Source organism: Oncorhynchus nerka, linkage group LG12 (assembly GCF_034236695.1).
Source record: "Oncorhynchus nerka isolate Pitt River linkage group LG12, Oner_Uvic_2.0, whole genome shotgun sequence".
Taxonomy (NCBI): Eukaryota; Metazoa; Chordata; class Actinopteri; order Salmoniformes; family Salmonidae; genus Oncorhynchus; species Oncorhynchus nerka.
This window is the reverse complement of record NC_088407.1, coordinates 30,462,592-30,479,029: the sequence shown is the minus strand read 5'-3', so window position 1 is coordinate 30,479,029 and position 16,438 is coordinate 30,462,592. Positions and strand designations below refer to the sequence as shown.

Sequence of the window (16,438 nt, the reverse complement as noted above, 5' to 3'; positions counted from 1 at the left end):
TTAATAGCAATTCTATGATTAGGCCCATAAAATGTTTAGGAGGTTCTGTTCCAGGAAGAAATTAATTATACTTTCACACCTGCAAATATCAGTACATACACACAAACTATCTAGGTCAAATAGGGGAGAGACATTGTGCCGTGAGGTGTTGCTTTATCTGTTGTTTTTTAGCTGTTCGCTAGAGCAATATGAAATGGAAGGGAGTTCCGCGCAATCATGGCTCTATATCATACTGTTTTCTTGCATTTGTTCTTGATTTGGGGACTGAAAAGACACAAGGCTTGCATGTCTGGTGGAGTCAGTGTGTGTCAGAGCTGTGTGTAAGTTTATTGTGCAAACAATTAGGAATTTCTTGTAAAAAAAGAAGTGATGCAGTAAGTCTCTCCCTCTACTTTTAGCCAAGAGAGACTGGCATGCATAGTATTAGACCTCTGATTACAGTGAAGAGCAACACGTACCGCTCTGTTCTCAGCCAGCTGCAGCTTAACTAGGTCCTTCTTCGCAGCACCTGACCATAAGACGAGGCAATCACGATAAGATTCATCTAAAGCCTGGAGGACTTGCTTTGTGGAGTGTGGTGTCAAATCCCGTAATCACGGACATACCTCTCCCCATCTTTACAACCACTGAATCAATATGTTTTGACCATGAATGTTTACAATCCAAGGCACCACCAAGTAATTTAGTCTCCTCAACTTGACCAGCAGCTACATTATATTATTCATTATCAGATTCATCTGAGGTCTAGAACATAGGGAATGATTTGTACCAAATACAAGGCTTTTAGTTTTAGAGATGTTATGTAATAATTACGTAAAATTCTGGCAAATTAGGCGGCCCAAACTGTTGCATAATACACTGACTCTGCGTACAATGAACGCAAGAGAAGTGACACAATTTCACCTGTTTAATATTGCCTGCTAACCTGGATTTCTTTTAGCTAAATATGCAGGATTAAAAATATATACTTCTGTGTATTGATTTTAAGAAAGGCATTGATGTTTATGGTTAGATACACATTGGAGCAACGATACGCACCGCATCGATTATATGCAACGCAGGCCACGCTAGATAAACTAGTAATATCATCAACCATGTGTAGTTAACTAGTGATTATGATTGATTGATTTTTTTATAAGAAGTTTAATGCTAGCTAGCAACTTACCTTGGCTACTTACTGCATTCGCGTAACATGCAGTCTCCTCGTGGAGTTCAATGTAATCAGGTGGTTAGAGCGTTGGACTAGTTAACTGTAAGGTTGCAAGATTGAATCCCTGAGCTGACAAGGTAAAAATCTGTCGTTCTTCCCCTGAACAAGGCAGTTAACCCACCTAGGCCGTCATTGAAAATAAGAATGTGTTCTTAACTGACTTGCCTAGTTAAATAAAGATTAAATAAAAGGTGTATACATAATTATTTTTTTATCGGCCAAATCGCTGTCCAAAAATACAGATTTCCGATTGTTATGAAAACTTGAAATCGGCCCTAATTAATCGGCCATTCCGATTAATCGGTCGACCTCTAATAGATAGTCTTTGTTTGATGCCAGTGGCAGGTTATTAGTAAAAAATAGAAAAGAGTAGAGGGCCAAGAGAACCACACTTTAGATATTTAACATTCGAGAAGCTTCCATTAAAGAAAACTATCTGTTCTATTACATAGCTCTGACTCCACAATATGGCAATCTGAGGTTGAACAGCCATAACACACGATTTTTTCAGCAACAGGGTAAGGTCGATAATGACAGTACAGCTTCCACAATCTTCTTATTATACATTTCTTTCAACCATTCATCAGTCATTTGTGTCAGTACATTGCATGCTGAGTGCCCTTCTCTATAATCATGCTGAAAGTCTTTTAGTTCGTTTACAGATAAATACTATCCTGCCAAATAACATTTTTACAAAATGTTGCTAAAAGTCGGTAGCAAACTGATTGGTCAGCTGTTAGAACCAGTAAGGGGTACTTTACCATTATTCGGTATTGGAATGACTGACTTCCCTCACGGTCTGAGGGGGAAAAATGAACCATCTGATTCAATTAAAGATGTTTAATTAGTCTATGTACACGGAGTATACAAAACATTAGGAACACCTGCTCTTTCCATGACATAGCCTTCACCTGGTCAGTTTATGATTTGTTATTGATGTCACTTGTTAAATCCACTTCAATCACTATAGATGAAGGGTGAATGGACAAGGCAAAATATGCCTTTTAATTGGTTATGGTAGTAGGTGCCAGGCGCAACGGTTTGAGTGTGTCAAGAACTACAACGCCCCTGGGTTTTTCACGCTCAACAGTTTCCCATGTGTATCAAAAATGGTCCACCACCCAAAGGACATCCAGGCTAGCATCCTGGTCTTTTCACTGTTGACGTTGAGACGGGTGTTTTGCGGGTACTATTTAATGAAGCTGCCAATTGAAGACTTGAGGCGTCTGTTTCTCAAACTAGACATTCTAATGTACTTGTCCTCTTGCTCAGTTGTGCACCGGGGCCTCCCACTCCTCTTTCTATTCTGGTTAGCGCCAGTTTGAACTGTTCTGTGAAGGGAGTAGTACACAGCATGTGAGAACTTCAGTTTCTTGATAATTTCTCGTATGGAATAGCCTTCATTTCTCAAAACAAGAATAGACTCACGAGTTTCAGAAGAAAGTGCTTTATTTCGGGCCATTTTGAGCCTGTAATCGAACCCACAAATGCTGATGCTCCAGATGCTCAACTAGTCTAAAGAAGGCCAGTTGTATTGCTTCTTTAATCAAAACAACCGTTTTCAACTGTGCTAACATAATTGAAAAAGGGTTTTCTAATGATAAATTAGCCTTTTAAAATTTTAAAACCTGGATTAGCTAACACAATGTGCCATTGGAACACAGGAGTGATGGTTACTGATAATGGGCCTCTGTACACCTATGTATTCCATTACACATCAGCCATTTCCAGCTACAATAGTCATTTACAACATTAACAATGTCTACACTGTATTTCTGATCAATTTGGTGTTATTTTAATCCACAAAAAAAATAGCTTTTATTTCAAAACAAGGACATTTCTAAGTGACCCCAAACTTTTGAACGGTAGTGTATGAAATGTGTAAAGCTGTATCCAAACATGATTAAAGTGACCATTGTTCGATGAGTATATACATGGGGCAACAGAGCGCTAAGAACCTTGGCGTGATCCTGGACAACACCCTGTCGTTCTCAACTAACATCAAGGCGGTGGCCCGTTCTTGTAGGTTCATGCTCTACAACATCCGCAGAGTACGACCCTGCCTCACACAGGAAGCAGCGCAGGTCCTAATCCAGGCACTTGTCATCTCCCGTCTGGATTACTGCAACTCGCTGTTGGCTGGGCTCCCTGCCTGTGCCATTAAACCCCTACAACTCATCCAGAACGCCGCAGCCCGTCTGGTGTTCAACCTTCCCAAGTTCTCTCACGTCACCCCGCTCCTCCGCTCTCTCCACTGGCTTCCAGTTGAAGCTCGCATCCGCTACAAGACCATGGTGCTTGCCTACGGAGCTGTGAGGGGAACGGCACCTCAGTACCTCCAGGCTCTGATCAGGCCCTACACCCAAACAAGGGCACTGCGTTCATCCACCTCTGGCCTGCTCGCCTCCCTACCACTGAGGAAGTACAGTTCCCGCGCAGCCCAGTCAAAACTGTTCGCTGCTCTGGCCCCCCAATGGTGGAACAAACTCCCTCACGACGCCAGGACAGCGGAGTCAATCACCACCTTCCGCAGACACCTGAAACCCCACCTCTTTCAGGAATACCTAGGATAGGATAAAGTAATCCTTCTCACCCCCCTTAAAAGATTTAGATGCACTATTGTAAAGTGGCTGTTCCACTGGATGTCTTAAGGTGAACGCACCAATTTGTAAGTCGCTCTGGATAAGAGCGTCTGCTAAATGACTTAAATGTAAATGTAACAGTCTCTAAGGTGCAGAGTCAAGTACTGGGTGGTAACTGGCTAAGTAACAGTTACTAAGGTTCAAGGCAGGGTACTGGGCGGCGGCTAGGCTAGTGGTGACTAACAGTCTGATGGCCTGGAGATAGAAGCTGTGTTTCAGTCTCTCGGTGTCAGATTTGATGCACCTGTATGGTCTCCGCCTTGTAGCTGGGTGAACAGGTCGTGGCTGAGGTCCTTGATGATCTTCTTGGCCTTCCTGTGACACCGGGTGCTGTAAATGTCCGGGAGGGCAGGCAATGTGCTCCTGGTGAGGTATTTGACACTCACAAAGTTGATTACCTGATAGCATCTTCTCTCAAAATCATAAGGGGTCAATAAGTACAATACTTAAGCACTTTGTACAATGCTTTATCTGTTATCTGATTGATAGTATATAGAGGTGATGCATCTTACCATATCTACACATCAGATTTCTCTCAGACAAGTTCTGCATACTTTCATTGAGTCATTGTTGCCCTGACCAGGACTAGTCTGAACCTAGATTTAGCAATACCAGTGACTTGTGGATCTAACCCCTATAAAAAGATAATGCCTGGTTGCCAACGCATCTATCATTATCGAAGGTCAAGACAAGACACCTGAACTACCGGTGTCTACGATCAAGCGTATAGCATTGCATCAAATGACTTCTTGTGGCACTCTGGAAACGATCTCAAAGTGAGTCACCGCCGCTTTGGATCAAATGATCATACCTTTAATCATCAAAGCAGGAAGAGGGTTGATGGAAAGTATGCATCCACCGACTTTATCACACCTCACCAACCTGGACGAATTGTACCCTGTAGAGACACATGCTACCAGTTTAGCATCATGAAAGACCATGGAGGGCAGAAGCTAAAGTTTTTCCCTGGCCTCTTTCTGGCACTAGAGAACATTCCATGAATGGAGGGTTGAGGGACAATAGGATGGGATTACTAGAGCTGGGCTTTTTTTTTTTCCAGTGTTGAAGGAATTTTAAAATGTCCAAAGTAGACTCATTCTTGTTAGGTGATGAGCACGTTTTAGTATGTGAAATGTGGTTGAGTTAAAATTCTGCTAATACTAATTACTGCTGAAAGCTGCTGTACATTTGTAGGAATTCTTTAAATGAAGTTGACATCTTTTTTTTTTTTTTCAGGATTTTAAGCAACAACAAAATTCAGGAACTGAAGAATGGATCCTTCATCGGGCTGTCTACTTTGGAAAGATTGTGAGTCTTAACATTTTCATAATATTCTGATATTTCCTACAAGCTCTGACCATGGGAGAATGAATACTAAGTGTAATTTATGCCTTTCGTCTTGTGTCAATCAATATCTAGAATCACGTTTCACTTTACGCATACTTTTTGACAAGACGGCTTCCTTTCAGTATAATGTGTGAGATGAGTCCTAAACCAAACCCATTACTCTTACTATATATACCATAATAAAGCTTGGGGAAGTGCTATGTTAGACAGAAATGTGCTTTATTTACTACAGGCTTGCAAAGCTTTTCTAGGGGCAGTTCGTTTCACACACCAGATATTTCTTAGTGTTTCATTTCAGAACAATATCTAGTGTTTGTAAGGGGAGTAAACATTATGCAATAAGCTATGAGTGTTAGGAAGTGAACTTTTTTTTTTTTAAAGATAAATGAGGCAGAAAGTAAGAGCGAAAGCTAGAGGGGAGCAATACAGAGAGGATTAGGCCTATTGTACTTTCTCTGCCTCCTTGTCAATTGTCAGCGAAGACATTTATTCAAGTCTACTCTGCTCGGTCAATATTGAATATGCGTCGGAACGATTGAGTGAGCACGCAGGAAATACGTTGTTCCTGCCACAACGCAAAGAGTCTTGTTTTGGAATCCTATCAGCCGCAGTTTCCCCCGAGACTCAGAGGAAATGCTCTCGGCCCGTGCGTTATGGACCTCTGATGATTTATTGCTTCGCAATGGCTTCATGCTGATAAAATAACCAGACCATTAATAGCCACGTTGTTACCCAAGGCTACAATAACCAATGACCGCATCAATGGGGAATTGTAAGGGAATATTTTCCAAGGTCTTGTTAAAAGGTACAGGAGTCTCTGTGGGAGGTATGGGAAGCCTTTTTTGGCCGCAGTTAGCTATCTGGTATCGGTCTAGAAACCATAGCCAGGCGGTTGGAGGTTGAGTAGAACAAACGTATCCCCTCATGTTGGGTCACAGTACGTTTACATGCACACTAATAATTCGATATTAAACTAAATATGGCAGAAGGTCGAGTGCGGCATTAGTCACGTAAAACACCTTACTCTGCTTATCGTAATCGGCGTACGGTCATAATCTACTTAAGCACGCGCCGATTAAAACACCTTACTCTGCTTATCGTAATCGGCGTACGGTCATAATCTACTTAAGCACGCGCCGATTAAAACACCCTACTCTGCTTATCGTAATCGGCGTACGGTCATAATCTACTTAAGCACGCGCCGATTAAAACACCTTACTCTGCTTATCGTAATCGGCGTACGGTCATAATCTACTTAAGCACGCGCCGATTAAAACACCCTACTCTGCTTATCGTAATCGGCGTACGGTCATAATCTACTTAAGCACGCGCCGATTAAAACACCTGGATTTTTGAGCAATCTTTCAAATGATTAGGATATGTAAAACTGCTTAATCGGCGTTCCAGCAGTGTATTTGATCTGCACATGTGCCAGCACCGGGTAGCGCAAGCCTCTCTCTTCTGTACGAGTGAACTGAGTATGCATCCGTATAAATAGTTTTCACATTCAAACTTTATATGTCAAAAAGTATCCGCAAGAATACCATGGTCACTGTGGTAGACTGTTTTATTCTGATTGGTGATTTTCTGCATTTATTAAAAGTCCCATTTAGTAGCCTGATTTCAGTTGTGTCTATGTAAATAGGATTATTCTGGGAAATCGTTCTTCTTGCAAAGCATGTACACATTTTAAACAAACTATTACATGAACCTGTCTGTCCACAATAATCACACTATTGTGTGCATGTAACCGTGCTCAGTGGAAGTTTGAGTTCTACCTAGTAAACATCCCCACTTGTTGAGGTTCCTCTGTGTGTGAGGCTACATGTTTCGCTCCAGTCTGTTAGCCTGTTTACCCTCCATTTGTCTTTCACCCCCCACCATACCTATCCCTCATCTGAATATGTTATGATGCTATTGACTAGTAGATCCATGCTAATGCATCTTGAACCAATGAGAAGACCCAGAATGACATCAAAGGTCAAATTGGGGGTGCTTATATTTGTCCTGTTTCACTGCATGTACAAGTGGGTAACCTGTACGGGTGTGAAATGGAAATGTCCCAACTCCCCCTAAGACACCCTTGGAGAGTGGGGTCACGGCCAGGGATGTACCTAGGCATGGATTTGCTTTAGAATATCACTGCACTGAAACGGATGCATGTGCTTCTACACCTGCATTGCTTGCTGTTTGGGGTTTTAGGCTGGGTTTCTGTACAGCACTTTGAGATATCAGCTGATGTACGAAGGGCTATATAAATACATTTGATTTGATGTAGTTGTTTTGAGTTATGCTTGGACCAGCCGCATGCCTGACCTCACTCAGACTACCTTGCCGTGTTAATAAGACATCCGCTCCCAGATTATTCGGGGCGACCTTCCTTCCTGGTTTTTAGAAGTGGGTCAGATTTGAGAATTTCAGAGTGGAAGGCCGTAAGACAGGGCTGCCCAACCCTCTTCCTGGAGATCTACCGTCCTGTAGGTTTTCAGCCCAACCCTCTTCCTGGAGATCTACCGTCCTGTAGGTTTTCAGCCCAACCCTCTTCCTGGAGATCTACCGTCCTGTAGGTTTTCAGCCCAACCCTCTTCCTGGAGATCTACTGTCCTGTAGGTTTTCAGCCCAACCCTCTTCCTGGAGATCTACCGTCCTGTAGGTTTTCAGCCCAACCCTCTTCCTGGAGATCTACCGTCCTGTAGGTTTTCAGTCCAACCCTGATTTAGCATATCTGATTCAGTCTTGTTGAGCAGCTAATTAGTATAATCAGGTGTTAAATTAGGGTTGGACTGAACCCACAGGACTGTAGATCTCCAAGAAGAGGGTTGGGCAGCCCTGTCGTAAGATAAACTGGAAGTGCTTTCTGACGGTGAGTGTAAGCTCCTTTGATCCCCCACGCTGAGGAAGCCTTTAATGCTCTTTGCTTCATCTTAATGCATAGTGTACGGCCAGTCGCTTCGGCTGGCGAGTTAATTCTCTGGGTGGAAGAAGTGTGCAGCCAGTGGCACATGTACCTCAAAGCAGCTCCCATTGTGCTTTCCCTCCTCTCCAACCCCCTTTCATCCCAACCCCTCATCCAGAGAAGCTCTTTGCTTTGTCATTCTAATGAGGCCAAGACCAGAGGTGTCGGCAGAATGATTCTCTCACACACACACACACACACAAAGCCAGCCCGGTTGCATGCCCCCTGCTTTTCTTCCCTCCAACTCCCGTCTCTCTCTCCTTTGACTACAGTCGACAACAAAAAATAAAAATGCTGTGCCCTGGTCGGTTTGCATGCAGTGACGAGCTCTGTCATCCCTCCTACCTCCCCTGTTTCCCTCCTTCCTCCCCTGCTACCTTCCTTCCTCCCCTGCTACCTTCCTTCCTCCCCTGCTACCTTCCTTCCTCCCCTGCTTCCCTCCTTCCTCCCCTGCTTCCCTCCTTCCTCCCCTGCTTCCCTCCTTCCTCCCCTGCTTCCCTCCTTCCTCCCCTGCTACCCTCCTTCCTCCCCTGCTACCTTCCTTCCTCCCCTGCTTCCTTCCTTCCCTCCTTTCCCAGATCACAGCCAACAAAAATAGGGCTTCTCTGCTTGGGTAAGTCTATGTGCAGTGGTGCGCTCTGTGATTGGAGCTGATTGTGAGTGGCAGGCAGGGGGTACATTGATTAGCCCTTTCCAGCCCCAGCTGTGAAATGGCAGGGTAACTGTGACGACGGCAGTGTTTTGTTAGGGCCAAAGGTGTCCTAGCATGGAGACGGGCCCACTGAATCCCCATTATTGCCCTCCTACACAGTAATATGAACCCAAGTTAGCCCCCGTCGCACGGTTATTCTCTCTCAAAGCTGCCACAAATTCAATGCAGAGCGAAGGGTTATTACGAATGAAGCAGGACTAATCTCTTGTTATTTGGAAAGACTGGAGAGGTATTGAGTTTCAAGAGGAAGCATTATTATGGGGAATAACCGTCTTATGAGGAATGCTAGTCTGGAACTGTATGCATGTAAGAGAACTGTAGATATTGTGCATAAGATAATAAAGCAATTACAGAAAAGGTATATTTATGGGGTGAGACATTTGTGTTTCTCACTTAACCGGACTGAGGTGGAGTGAAAAATCTCAAAGTTGAGAGAAGCCTTATTTGATCAACTCTTGTGATCTGCTAACAAGGAATCATCCATCATTTTGTTTCAGCAGACAGCCTTGTTTAACATTGGCAATTTCTCTTCGTCGCAACATGAATGTTCATCTTGAAATTGCAGCCTTTTGTGACAGATTTGGTAGAGTATGTTTTTTAGAAACCTGCCAAAGAGACAATGTGGCTTTTAATATTGCTTGTGGCAAATGGAAATTGAAGAGACTTTCTTTTCCACCTTCAGAATGACAAGGTCATAATGTTTGCCAGTAGCTACCGTGCTCTCATATTGAACAGCGCATTTGGCTGTGTTTCTACACCTTTCCAAAATAGCTGCATTGGCTTCTCATAACCTTTTAGTTTAAACTAGACCGAACATGAGGATAATTCTGGAACCCCCTAAAGCACTTTGAGGTAAAATTAATTCCCACTCCATTATCCAGTAATTTCCATTTTAGCATGGCGAGCAGACCTAGTGTGTTCTTGCAAAGAGACGATAGAATTTGAGTTGGGATAGGTTGTGCACGGTGTACCTCCAAATGCAACCCCCACCATTAACCCAACCCCTCCCTCGTGTTATCCACAAGCTTCTCTAAAAAGGAAACTTCAAATGGTTTTATATTCTGCACTTTGACTCCTATTTCTGCCAGTAGATTGCAGATGGAAAGGTGGTAGTGTTGGGTATGTAAGATTTTACTTTGCAACACGTCGATGCCACCCCTCAAATTGCATCTTAGTGATAGCAGGGACGACTTGACAGTGGGGTACTGCAGATTGTATTTCACCCAAGCGTCGATGAATCAAAAATCTAGATCAACCAGCTTCTTAAAGCTGGAATCCGTAATGGTGAAACGGCCACGTCCGTTGGGGCTATTACAACAACAAAGAAGTTACTTCCAATAACAAATACTGGACTCTCGATAGAACAGAAGAATGTGTACTGCAAGTCTTCTTTACCACACGGTGACCCTCCTCACCTTGTTCAAACAATAACAAAGGCGGTGGGGGCGACCAGTGGCGCTGTTTCCCCTAATACAAATTCCATCTTTAAACAACTGACACACTCCGTTGAATTGCAAACAGATTGGAAACGGTACCTTTCAGTGACTCGCCTCAAGTAATCCACCAAACAAAGAGCATTCTTTACCCCCTTCCAAGAAGCCCAGAACTGATCACTTCAAGCTGTCATTTTTTTTGGGAAACCCATTGAACGAACTTAGGAAAGGCAATCACAGAGAGATCTGAACTGGAGTTCGAAACGAGTCCAGAACAATTGTTGGACTGTTTCACCCTTTGCCAGCATTCCAACACTACTCTTTGAGGAAATGAAAGGCTCATTAGATTGGGATTGGCTTTGGTGCTAAACTGCCCCCACTGATGTTTTCACACTGGCCATTTGACTGGAACCGGCCCCACCATGGCACGATTTAAGCCTGATCAAGACATGGATAAATGTTAAACCCACCTTTTGCTTGTTGAACACCCTCCCCCAGAGTCTGGACTGCTATTCTACCTCTGTTGATTTACTATGGTCAGCAACATCAAACAGCTGGGTAAAAACCACAGCTAGGGTTGGGGATGGCAACACCAGCATTTCAAAGTGAAACTTTTGGAAGGTTTTTAGAGGGTAGAACAGAATTGGCTATAGAGAAATGAGTAGGGGAAAAGTACAATTTCGGCACAAAGCAAGTACAAACATCCTCACTTCCTCGCCTCTTGCAGGTGGTCGAAGGCACTCTGTGCTCTATTTGTGCCTTGCATTTCAAAGGGAATAATTTTTTTCGTCCTCCCTCTTTTCCATCTTTCTTTCAACACCCCTCTACAGGAAAGCCAATTCTGCCAGTTCACATCAAAAGCAATAGACTCCTATGATCCATGTGTAGCCCTGCCTCCCAATCCCCTCCACCATCCCCCTCCAACCAGATGACAGCTCTTCATCATCAAACAGCCCAGTCAGTTACCCAGCGGCTCAGGTGGCGACCCCCGAGATCTTTTGAAACATGGATCGTAAATGAGTGACTCGGCAGTGGCGGCGCGGGGGAGCGCTAGGCGCTAGCGGGTATCTGTGACCTCGCAGCCTTTGAACTTGGTCCAGGACGAAGCGTGGCGGGGTCCTTCGTGTGTGGGGACCTACGGATGTCAGCGATTGTGCTGAGGCCGCCTGATAGATGTAGGGGGGTGGGGTCTCGTGCCCTAGCCACAGGGATCTGAGTGGGTGAGAGTCCTACGGGATATGGGAGGATTGTTGGCCATGTGGTTATCCTGTAACAAAGTACCATAGAACCAGGGGTTAATGGGGTGAGCAGCAGTGGGGTTTCAGTCAATGCATTTTTCTGAATTTTTAGCTTAAAGCTGGCTCTTGGGTGAAGGCCTTAAGGCGTCAGCATACCTCAGTTCGATTGGCGCCTAGCCGAACTTGGCTAGCCAAACCGAACTAGTGTGCTTGCGTACTCCCTTAAAATACCTTCTTTTGAAATACGAAAAAAAAACACCATTAGTACTGTTTGTCCATTTTGAGATGCCGTAGCCAGTATACGCTTCCTCAAAATAGTCAGAATGAATCTAAAATCACTCAAGACATGATTACATTTTTGCCAAGGAGATCTTAGTCGCACAATTATACGTCTAAAGAAGATGTTTGGTCCAGTATTTCTCAATGAAGAAAATGTGCATCAAAACGAGTTGTCTCTCTTTGAATGACGACAACAGACTTTATTGAAGAATCCCTGCTGTTGACCAATCGCAGACGAAGGAATGTAAACGCTAACTGATGTCCAAAACTAACAAAAATGCACAAACTCTTCCGAACTGTTTCAGCTGGGAAGCATGCGAACACCTTTAGTCTCTTTGCCCTCATGTGGTCCCTGAATGTACAACGCACTTATATTAACAGTAGCCCTATTTATCGGAGCAGTCAATCAGGGAATATGAATCAACTCTTTCTGATGTGTGTTTTATGATTTTTACTCATTTTTACTGAAGTCGGTTGCAAGTATTCGTAATATCTGGACAAGACTACAAGTATTAATAGTTGTGTACTTACTTGTTTAGTTTGTCTTTATTTTCTTGTGTCTTACCCTCTTTTTGTCTTTCACAGGGACATGCGGAACAACATCATCAGCCGTATCGAACCGGGGGCTTTTCTTGGACTGCTCGCACTCAAAAGACTGTGAGCATTATCAGTATTACCATCTGCATTAAATCATTTTCATTTGAATAACATTTGTCAATTTCTTGGCAGATGCTTTAATGTGTAGCTCTTGGAAGGCAGCCTGCACGAGTGATGGGCTGAACGGTTTCAAACCTGTGTCTATACCCAGTTCTTTTGCTCAACGTCAGATTTCTTTCACAGAATCCAATTCGCACCGTTTCCAATACTGTTAGAGAAGAGAAAGAGATGGGTATGATGATAAGAGAAATACCTCCACACTGTTGTAGATGGTCCCACATCGCAACATTTTGACCGATAGGTCAGGTTTCATCAATACTGTTGACTCATGTTGACTCATGTTGGCCCTATCTGTCGTATCTCGTATCGAGGCTATTGCCAACTCTCTGTCTCTAGTGTATCCAGTCTATAAGCGACTGCTGTAAAGCAGCTTTCTATTCAGTTCTCCAGTCCACTTGGGCCCTTGCCAGGGACTGCATGAGGCCCGATCTACTTTCACACATACAGGGGAAAAGGGGGATGGGTTTGTGCTTTGGTATGTGTGTGTGTTAGGGAGAGAGCGTGTGTGTGTGTGCGCGAGTGCGTGTGTATTGTCATCTCACACTGGCCGGACCTTGCCAACATCAACTAGAGTTTGGCTGCTGGTGCAGAGCAGTGAGTGAGACGGGAAGGTTGTCATCTCCTTGGCTTGGACAGAGCTTCATTTCCCCTTGTCAAGCCGCGGCCATTTTACAACCAACAGTATGACTATATTCTCTAAACCTATAGCCGTATTTCCCTTATCTAACCTATATCATTCAGCCAACAGCTATTTCATCTTGAATGGGACTATATAACACAATGCCAACGTTGGGTCAGAATGAAACGAATTGATCAGAAACACTGTATATCCAATTGGTGAAAATTCATCAATGCGTTTCTGTTCAGAACGACACAGCAGTCTTTTCACAAAATGAACATGTTTGGCAGTGGAAATATATTGCAGACAGCTTGTCAGGTCGTTAAATCATGCATTTGATTGGTAACTGGCTGCGTCTCCAATATATCGCTTACACTTCAACCAATTCCACAGCTAACGAAAGAGCGAAAAGAGTAGCTGAGGTAAAAAGTCTTGAACTCCTACCCTTGCACCTGCCCTGTGCTGGGCTTCTGGAAAAAGGTGATCGACTTAATTGACACGGAGGACATGAAAATACACGCTCCCTCTCTTCTAATGCAGTCAGTAGCAGACTCGTGACAAAGACAGTACACACACACACACACACACACACACTCAGCCAATCTTAAGTTTGTCCCATCTGTCCTTATACCTCTTTCCAAAAACCCTAATTAGATTTTTGCTTGTTTTTGAGACATGCCACTCGCTAGCGGCTAGGCCAAACCGAGGCTGCCTGCCTCTTTTACCCATCTTGTCAGAGAGAGGAGAGGGAAGTCAGACTTGAATGTTCTCATGAATAAACAGACATGTTCAATGCATGCTACAATGCATTACTTCACCCCTTTCATTGTCATCATTTGTAATCAAAACTTACTTAGGTCAAAGTCTTCTTTCCATTCCAGTGTACATTGTTAGGAAATGTTGTAGCCTATTGATGGGCTCCCGAGAGGCACAGCAGTATAAGGCACTGCATCTCAGTGCTAGAGGCGTCACTACAGACCCTGGTTCGATTTCAGGCTGTATCACAACCGGCCGTGATTGGGAGTCCCATAGGGTGACGCACAATTGGCCCAGCATCATCCGTGTTTGGCCCGGGGTAGGCCGTCATTGTAAATAAGAATTTGTTCTTAACTGACTTGCCTAGTTAAATAAAGGTTAAATAATTCAAATGAAAGTCAAACCAGGGCTCTTACAGCACAGTAGATATGCAACTGATCCACTCCCACTGCTGTAAATAAAAAGCAGAGCCAACACAACATGACCGCAACGTCGGCAGGGTCGCTTAGCTTTGCTTTTAGGTTGGCGCCTGGACTCTTCACGGGACAAATGTCTGATCTGGTGTCAGTCAGACGGTGCCTGGTCTCAGCTGTTAGGGGCGGGCTGGCTAGAGGTGGGGGAGTAGAGACCCTGGGAGGAGAGAGCCCCCAGGGAAGGCTAGTTCCAACCCTGTTGTAACACCTGATACATCTAGTCAAGGTCCTGGTGAGGAGCAAGTAGTCGACTCAGTACTGTGTCGATATATCATCTGCATTCAGCCAAATGCATACGTTGCCAATATAGTCACATGACACCTATGAAATGACTGCTCGTTTGTGCTGCATGAGTCACTGGATATAAGGCACTGCATTAGTGCCACCTATTCAAGTCACTCCAGGGTGAAGTTTCCCCTGGGTACAGATGTAGGAACAACTTCCCCCTCCACCAACTCTGATATTATCCCATAGTGGGGAAAATGCAAAACTGACCAAAGATCAGCGTCTGGGGGAAACTTCACACTACAACCCCTCCTCTTCCGTACTGGCCTCTCCAGGGCCTTACCACCTAGCAGCAGCCTCAACATTCCACCAACAGCTGAACAGTCACTGACCCTGCGTTGTTACTGACACACCAGGCTATTTTAAACATCTGCTCATATCACAAAAGACGGCTTGCTCTGGGTCTGCATCTGCCTGGCTGTAATGTTGAGCTCTGCTGCTACTTTCATGGACAGACTACAAGTTCATGGACAGGTTTTATGTTTTGAAGTACTGTACAACCAAGATCGTTGTGACTTTGACACACAGCCCTGAAGCGACGTTATAGTGTGGGGGGGACTGGCAAGGAGATCTGCAATTGTCATTTAATATTGTTGGAAATTCATTGGACATGATGTTGCTATGATCATTGCTGATGATGACACAAGCAACAACAATGTCATTTGTGAGAGGCATAGCAGATGGTTTCCTCCTTATGTGGGCTGCTTTGACATCACACTACATTTTCCCAACTGCGAGAGCACTGCACCATGTCTAGTGATATGGCATGGCAGCACTGGCAAGACAGGAGTTTATCCCTTTAGCTAAAGAAGTACCCCCCCCCCCCCCCCACTAGGTAATCCTCCTCAGACACAGGATGCCAGCACGACTTCTTGGCAGCCCCCGAAAGGTTTTTCCGGGTTCCGGGGCAGGCGGAACTAATCACCTCACACAGTAAATTCCCCAGCTGCCACCCTCCCTAGGACCCACAACAATAATTAGACCAACACCAGGACGTTTACGTGATGCGCTCCACAATTATTTGAAAAAAGTGTTGCTAGTGCTGTGATGTTTGCCAGTGCAATGATGCTGCCCTGGCATTAGACCTTGGGTTAGGGTTGTAGCAATGATGCTGCCCTGGCATTAGACCTTGGGTTAGGGTTGTAGAAATGCTGCTGCCCTGGCATTAGACCTTGGGTAAGGGTTGTAGAAATGCTGCTGCCCTGGCATTAGACCTTGGGTTAGGGTTGTAGAAATGCTGCTGCCCTGGCATTGGGCTTTGGGTTAGGGTTGTAGCAATGCTGCTGGCATTGGGCCTTGGGTTAGGGTTGTAGCAATGATGCTGCCCTGGCATTAGACCTTGGGATAGGGTTGTAGAAATGCTGCTGCCCTGGCATTGGGCCTTGGGTTAGGGTTGTAGCAATGCTGCTGGCATTGGGCCTTGGGTTAGGGTTGTAGCAATGATGCTGCCCTGGCATTAGACCTTGGGTTAGGGTTGTAGCAATGCTGCTGCCCTGGCATTGGGCCTTGGGTTAGGGTTGTAGCAATGATGCTGCCCTGGCATTAGACCTTGGGTTAGGGTTGTAGCAATGATGCTGCCCTGGCCTTGGGTTAGGGTTTGTATTGCATTGTGAGACCTTGATAATGTAAATGTGGGTTAACCTTATATGGACGATGCCATCGTACGGATGTCATCGACACTATCATGCTCGTAACATGTACTGGTGTTACACTTTAGTCATTTGTTTACGTTTGAGTCGTTAAGCGGATGTTATTTTATCCCACTGTTACT

General features: G+C 44.5%; 1 protein-coding gene across 1 annotated transcript in view; it reads left to right on the top strand.

Annotated features, from left to right (window-relative positions):
- Window positions 1-16,438, top strand: part of LOC115138088 (adhesion G protein-coupled receptor A3-like) — a 52,575-nt gene that overhangs the window by 15,817 nt on the left and 20,320 nt on the right. The window contains exons 2-3 of the mRNA XM_029674547.2: window positions 5,089-5,160; window positions 12,403-12,474. Of these exons, the coding sequence (XP_029530407.1) occupies window positions 5,089-5,160; window positions 12,403-12,474 (144 nt within the window). The remainder of the gene's footprint in view (window positions 1-5,088; window positions 5,161-12,402; window positions 12,475-16,438) is intronic.